Below are 7,814 nucleotides of genomic sequence, written 5' to 3'. Positions count from 1 at the left end.
TATATTGACTACCGTATATTAACCCTATTGTAAATTCGCGTTTAAGATCCCGCATAAGATCACTTATGGTTTCTCATATGAGATACTACATGAGATCTTACGAGAATCCTATATGGAAACTCATGAGACAAATCTCATGAGTATCCATATAGAATTCTATATGAGATCTCACATAGGATCCCACATGGGAATATGTAGTAGTTATTTAAAAAAAATATGAGACATATTTTAGATTTTAAACACAAAATATTGTTGCTTTATATAAAATGAACTCAAAATTTTGTCCGATTTTACGTATCTCTTACCGTTTTTGAGATTTCCTTATAAGATTTCTTATAGAATCTTATATAAGAAACCATAAGCGATTTTACAAAGGATCTCACATGGGAATTAACAGTAGGAAATCTAATAAAACCAGTATGATAACCTTATACAATATCACTTAAATACAAACCGGATAATTTATAAAATAAAAAGATGTTTTTTTATTATACTTAAAATATAATTGAAGTGGCAAAGAAAATTTTACTTGATAGAATTCACAACAAGCCAGTTACCCGCCAAAGTCTTTTAAATCAGTATTAAAACCAGGCTGAAATTGTATATGTGCCAAAATGTTATTTCATTGTGATATGTAGAAAGCGAATTGATTCGATTAAAAGGCATCTCTAAACCTTCAATAATTTATTTTATTGTTTTGAAAGGTTAGATAATTAGAAATTGATTCCCTAAAAAGTCTTGTACTGTCGTAGGTTAGATCTCCGGTTACGATAAAAATATTTATCCTTGAATATGTGCCTGTTTGATACTGAAAAGTAATTTATTAAAAGAATAATAATCAGAAATTTTAATAATATATTAATAATGTAACAATTTATTATTTTTTTACTACTTTTATTAAAAACCCATGTTTGTATCTGGTAAGATTCAGAATTTTAAAAATTACCTTCTTTTACAGATATATTGAAAGCGGTTACTGAGTCCAAGTCAATGTCAAATAATTCAAAAATTGATTCAAATATTAGTTGTTTACCGTCAGTTCCTGACTTCACTGAAGTTGAAGAGAAAAGTTGTTTAGATCCTGATGATTCGGATAAAAATAGTAACTCGATTCAGAGTATAATTCTTCAATTATCACCGATTAATGACGAACATTTGAATATAGAAGGAACGGATACATATTTAAAAAGTCTACATGTTGATAATGGTGGTATGTTTTGCATGTACTTAATAAATAATAATTGGTATAAATTGTAGCTATATATGAGACATTTGACAATTTCCCCAAGTTTCAGTTTTTTTTCGAGAAATCGTTTTTTTGACTTAGGACATTAACCGTGAAATGCCTCATATGCTAAATATTTTGTTTGTGAAATGAAAATGTAATTCAAAGAAAATTTAAAGAGATAAATTTGACACAAATTTCAAAATCTATTATTTGAATATAGTTTTCCATATCCCAGTAAAAAAAGGTTGACATCACGATATTTTGGTGCTATATGGAATTATAAGATGGTTTTACATGGACAACTTTTATGACTGGTTTATATAAGAAATATCACTTAAAATGAGACATTTTATTCTGGTGGATTTGTTCAAGCGTATTTTGAGCAAGTTCGCTTAGAAATCACTTAACTTCGCTTAACTACGCTTAGAGTGAAAATTTATCGATAAATTGTAAAAAAATTCCCAGACAGCACAAAAACTTACAACAACCTTGCAACATTATAAACATGCCAGGTTCCCATTCTCGACTTGCGTGCGTAAAATCAGGTTTCGAATCCCCATACGCCACAAGATTCTATCGTATAATATTAAGTTAACATAAAAAAATATAATGCAAATAAAAAAAAATTAATAAATAAAAAATTTTAATTTTTTCCTTTTGTGATTTCAAGCAATATTGTAAGCATGCAGCAAGCATATTGTAAGTTTGTGTTAACCACATATGAACCTTTTATTGCAAGCTTACTGACTTCCGGTTTGATGGCGGACGCGTATAGTCGTATGAAAGTTGTGCGCAAGTTTTTAGTGTCGAAATAATAGTGTAGACGACACTGTTTAATTAAAAAGGTAAAGCGAGAAAGATAATAGTTCAAGTATATCGTTATAAAAAGTGTTTTCTGTTTTTGCGGTGAAAATATCACAATTAAAAGTGTTGGCATTGAAGTGGTGGACCAAAAGTGAGGTTAGAAAGTAAAGAATGAGTGACGCCAAGGACATGGAGATTAGTGGCACAGAATCACGACAGATGGCGGGTAGTGTAATTTGTAATCAAGCAAATAATAATGTAGAAAGCAGTCAGAGGGCTTTAAGATCGGTGAACAGGCAAAAAAATGTAAACATCGCAGATAAGGAAACAGAAGGCCAAAAAAAGGGAAGAGGCAGACCGAGTAAAAAGCAAAAAATGGAAAAGGGAGACCAAAGTTTAACAAATTTTTGGTATAAAAATGAACAAAAGGAAATAAGTGCGAAAGAAAAAGGCTCAGACAATGAAACCACCAACGGTGAGACAGATGAGGCAAGTGATAATGATTTTGAAGATGAGTTTACTGAGGAGATGGAATTTTCGGAAGCTGAAGAGACAATTATGGAAAATAATCAGGATCAGGATAAACAGAAAGAAAAAGAGAATGAATTCGAATGTGTGGAAAATAAAATTTTAGAGGAAAGAGAATGGAGAGAAAAATGGGAAGCACAAATGGAGGAAAAATGGGAAAGAAGGATGGCTGAGCTCGAGCAAACTATAAAAGTTGGCCTAGAAAATATAGATTCGGGCAATAAGAATTGTGGGGAATGTAAAAAACGAATGAATCATTATGAGAAGATACACAATGAATTAAAAAAAGAAATTCAGTTTCTAAAGCAAAACTTAGCTGACAAGGAGGATGAAATTGACAGTTTAAGAATTCTTACAGAAAAAACAGTACAACGAGAAAAACAACTAAGAAACCAGCAGACGAATGTAAAAATGTATAGTGAGGCGCTAGCAATAGAAAAAGGAAGTATTCAAGAAAACATTGACACTGATAAACAGAATGAAAGAAATCAACCTCCGAAAGGCTTTAGTGGAGAAATGTGGGAAGAAGAAAAGAAGATTAGATGGGAAAGAAAGAAAAATATTATAGTGAAGGGTTTGACCTTATTGACTAAGGAACGAAAAGAAGAATTCGAAAAGTGGACAGAAGAAATACTACAAATAAAAGTGAAAGTTAACCACCTAGAAAGGGTACAAGAAGGATGGAAAATCAAGCTAGAGGAATGGGCAATGAAACAAGAGATAATGAGAAAAAAGAAAATGTTAAATTTCTTAGGTTGGGGTGTACAAATTAAAGATGACTTTACAGAAAGACAAAATACAGTCCAAGAGTGGTTAAGAATGGAGGCAAAAGAATGGAGACTAAGGGGAAAAACGGCAAAAGTGAGATATCAGAAATTAATGGTAGATGATGTATGGCTAAAGTGGAACGAACTGGAAGGAATCTTACAATTGAGTGATAGGAAACAGGGGTCTAGATTTTTTCGTGCAGAAAAAAGAAGTAGAACAGGAGTCTTGTGAACTACTAATGGTGCAATACAATTCTCAGGGAATAGGGAACGTGAGGAAAAACTGGAACCTATTGAAAGATGCAGATATTTTAGTAATTCAAGAAACCTTTTTGGAAAAAGAAAAAATGGATAAAGTGACTAATACACTGGATAAAAAATTCAGCTGGAGTGGCAAAGCAGCTGTGAGAGGTAACTCAAAGAAAGGCAGAGCAAGTGGGGGTCACTTGGTGGGAATAAAAAAGAACCCTGATGTTGAATGGACAATAGAAGAGTGGGATTTCGGACTACAGATAAATTTAAATAATAAAAATGGAAACGATAACTACACAGTAATAACTGGATATAATAACAAGTCGTCAAATTTTAAGAAATTCATTGAAAAGTTAGATGAAAAATTGGAAAACCTTGAGGGTAGCAACAAAAAAATTATAATAGCTGGCGATTTTAATGCGAGAATTGGGGAAGGTCAAGGAGTGGCTGAATGTGGACTAGAGGAGGTAAATGAAGTTCCCGCAAGGAAATCCGAGGATAAAGAAATAAGATCGGAAGGTAAGAAATTATTGCAGTGGTGCGAGGAGAGAGCAATAATTATTATGAACGGCAGAATGGAAGGTGATATTGAAGGGAAGATCACTTGTATTGGTCATGGCAGTGGTCTAGGTAGTGTACTAGATCTTGTTCTAGTCAAAACGGAGGAACAAAATATACCTGATTGGTTCAAAGGTCTCAAAGTGTCTGCACAGGAAGGATCGGATCACTTACCTATTCTTTACAGAGTGAGTTGGGAAAGCAAAAATAGGACACAAACTAAAACAATTCATGTCAAAAAGAAAGGCAGATTGCGATGGAAGAAGGAAAAAGAAGAAAGTTTTAGGGAAGCATGTAAAGCTTCGTGGGGATCACTGCTATTAAATGAAAAAGATCAAGACATAGAGAACAGATGGGACAAGATTAAACGAGTTATACAAGAAGCGGCCAAGAAATCAGGAATGTATAAGAAGGGAAATAAAACAGGAAATAATTATAATGGATGGGATAATGGACAATATAAAGAAATGAGAAGGAAGTTATTTAAATTGTTATATAAATTCAGAAAAACAAGAAACTGGAAGAATAAGGTTGAATATATAAAAGTCAGGAAAGCCTTGAAGAAGTTAAGAGAGAAGTTGATAAAAGAATGGCTGGAAGATAAGAGGAGAAGAGTAGAAAAAAGTCGTAACTTGACAGAGTGGTGGGAATCCATGAGATGGTTTCGTAAAAGAAGAAAAATAGTAGAGAACAGTATCACGAAAGAAGAATGGGCAAGACATTTCACAAATTTACTAAATGATGCGGAAAATTTAATTGTTGAAAATGGAAGAATCGAAGAAATGGTCGAAAGTGAAGAAATGCAACATCAAGAAGAGAAAAATGATGGGATCCATAATGCCGTTCCAGATGAATATAACGAAGAAATCAGTTTAGATAAACCGATAGAACACGAAGAAATAATAGCAGCTTTAAGAAATTTAAAATCGGGGAAAGCAGCTGGAGAAGATGGCATCAGTGCAGAGTTCCTGAAAAATCTACCAGTCGAAATATTTACGGAAGTTAGTGAGGCAATTAAGGAGATATGGGAGAAAGGCCAGTTAAAAAACGAATGGAGGACGTCCATGATTTTCACCATTTACAAAAACGGAGATGTTAATGAAACTGGAAATTATAGAGGAATTTCTCTACTGGACATTGGATACAAGATATTGGCGACGATAATGGCAAATAGACTGAAGAATTGGTTAGAAGAGAATGAAGTCATATCAGAAGCACAAGCGGGGTTTAGAATGAAAAGAGGAGCAATGGAGCAAGTGTATGTATTAAATACAATTATAGGAAATAGGTTGAAACAAAAAGGTAAGAAATTATATGTAATGTTCGTCGATTTTAAAAAAGCATTTGACCGTTTAAACAGGGAACTATTATGGAAAAAAATGGAAAGGGTAGGTATAAGGCTGCAGTCCCATGGCAGCGTTTTGCGTTGCGTTTTGTCACTAGACCATGAGTGTAAACATAGCAAACATATATCTGCATCTCTTTTACACTCATGGTCTAGTGACAAAACGCAACGCAAAACGCTGCCATGGGACTGCAGCCTAAAGGGTAAGTTTTTAAAAATGACTCAGGAAATATACAAGGAAACGTGGAATAGAGTTATAGTGGGAGAAGATGAGACAGAAAAATTCGAAACTAACAGTGGAGTAAGACAAGGGTGTCCCTTAAGCCCGATATTATACAACATTTTTATGAATGATTTAGAAGACGACTTCAAAAGAAAAAAAGTTGGAGGAACAGCTTTTGGTACAAGTGAGACTAAAGGTTTAAAAATATATACACTTTTATACGCTGACGATGTGGCATTAATAGCTGAGGATGGTAAAGCACTACGGGAGATGATGATAATTTTGGAAAAATGGACGGATCGAAACCTTATGGAGGTGGATACAAAGAAGACAAAGATAATGGTATTTAGAAGAGGAGGAAGAAGAAAGAAAGAAAAGTGGACTTACAAAAAAGAAGAAATTGAGGTTGTAACAGAATTTAAATAACTAGGATTCTGGTTTACAACAAAAAATAGTTACAACACTCAACTAAAAAAAGCAGCAGGGAAAACTCAACAATTAGTAAACAAAGTATGGGGCGAGTTAAAAAGAGCAGGTGTGACAGATCTTAAAAGAAAATTATTTTTCATGGACTCCACAATTAAGGCAGGGGCGATGTATGGTGTTGAAGTATGGGGCTGGGCAAGTTGTGACATAATTGAAAAAGTACAGGGAAGGTATGTGAAAGCAAGCATGGCTTTGTCGAGGAATACACCAGATTATATTTGGAAATTGGAGGCAGGCAAAAGAGGTATAGCAGTGGAGGCTTGGAAAAGAGCAGCGAATTTTGTTTTAAAAGTATACAAGATGCAAGAGAAAAGATGGCCCAGGAAATGTCTAATGGAAGAATTAAGGAACATAAGAAATGGAAATGCATCTAAGTGGGGTGAGAAAATGATAAGTTCCTTTGAAGAACTTGGTGATGGACTCGTTGTTCAGATGTTATTGAATAGAAGGACAGTTGAAGAAATCAAGACAAGGATAGAGAGTTTAAGTAAAATAAAATCGGATCAAGATTTACAAAAGGATTGGATGAAAGTAGACAAATCATCTTTCTGCAACTACTTTGCATCTATAAAGAGTAATGCGGGAATTGAGAGTTATTGAAAAATTAACATTTGAAAGAAAAAGAAACTTGGGCGAGATGGAGATGTGGAAACGTAGTAAAAGAGGATAAAAAAGGTTTCAATAACAATAATTGTAGAGGATGCAACAAATTCAAGGAAACCTTAGAACACGTAATAAAATGTGAGAAGATTATGGAAAAGCTGACAGTAAAGGTGAGGAATTGGTGGCAGAAGTGGAGAGGTGAAGGCACAGAGGAAATTTGGAGAAACAATTTATTAGAAAGTTTAAGAATTTGTAATAATAAGGAAATGTGTGTAGGTTTGTGCGAAATAGAAAAAGTGCTTAAGTGTAGTGAGATTATATGATGATTAATGTATTTTGTAAGAAGGCATGGAGGATGTAAAACAATTGTAACACCAAAGACTAATAAATTCTAATTCTAATTCTAAAAATTCTATTGCAAGCTTACATCAAGCTTTTATTGAAAGCTTATAACAATATTTCATTGCAAGATTGCGGCAACATTTCTTTGAAAGCTTGCAGCAACATTTCATTGCAGGCTTGCTAAGGTGGGACATTTTGTTACTTGAGGCTGTCTTGCTGGAAGCTTGGGAACCTGGAATGTTTATAATGCTGCAAGGTTGTTGCAAGTTTTGGTGCTGTCTGGGGTATATAAAAGTGAAAAATAAAGGTAAATTAGTGTTTATACATATGATTTGTGGAAAAATTGTGATAACCCTGGCGTATTGTATGCAATGCGAATGCTCCACGAAATTCGCGGAAAATTCTTGGAACACAAGGTTGAGATTGAAATTCTGTCTAAAATATATAAAAAATGATGAAATTGATAGTATAATTATTAAAATCAATAAGTTTTTTACATTTTAAGTTGATTATTGTTAAATAATTACAAAAATTTAAGGAGGTTCATCCCAAAATCGATTTTCTACAGATTTTTTTAAAATTTTTAAGATGTATTATTGACATCACTTTACATATGTTGTTAAAATTTTATTGAATTTTACCGTATCGTTTTCAAGATAAAAATTGATAAAGTTTGAA

The 7,814-nt window shown here is 33.3% G+C and overlaps 2 protein-coding genes across 2 annotated transcripts; both read left to right on the top strand.

The window, feature by feature from the left end:
* The first annotated feature begins 2,203 nt into the window (after positions 1-2,203).
* On the top strand, positions 2,204-3,559 carry LOC127289665 (uncharacterized). The gene has a single exon (XM_051317745.1). It carries the CDS (start codon positions 2,204-2,206, stop codon positions 3,557-3,559), a length of 1,356 nt encoding a protein of 451 aa, XP_051173702.1.
* A 7-nt stretch (positions 3,560-3,566) lies between these two features.
* Positions 3,567-6,131, top strand: LOC127289664 (uncharacterized). The gene is made up of 3 exons (XM_051317744.1): positions 3,567-3,738; positions 3,985-5,439; positions 5,842-6,131. The coding sequence occupies exons 1-3, from the start codon at positions 3,567-3,569 to the stop codon at positions 6,129-6,131; spliced, it is 1,917 nt and encodes a 638-aa protein (XP_051173701.1).
* Positions 6,132-7,814: the final 1,683 nt, after the last annotated feature.

Source organism: Leptopilina boulardi, unplaced genomic scaffold (genome assembly GCF_019393585.1).
Source record: "Leptopilina boulardi isolate dan_hultmark-lab unplaced genomic scaffold, ZJU_Lbou_2.1 LbouV2_49, whole genome shotgun sequence".
Taxonomy (NCBI): domain Eukaryota; kingdom Metazoa; phylum Arthropoda; class Insecta; order Hymenoptera; family Figitidae; genus Leptopilina; species Leptopilina boulardi.
Note: the sequence above shows the minus strand (reverse complement) of the source record. Positions and strands in the feature narration are given on the sequence as shown.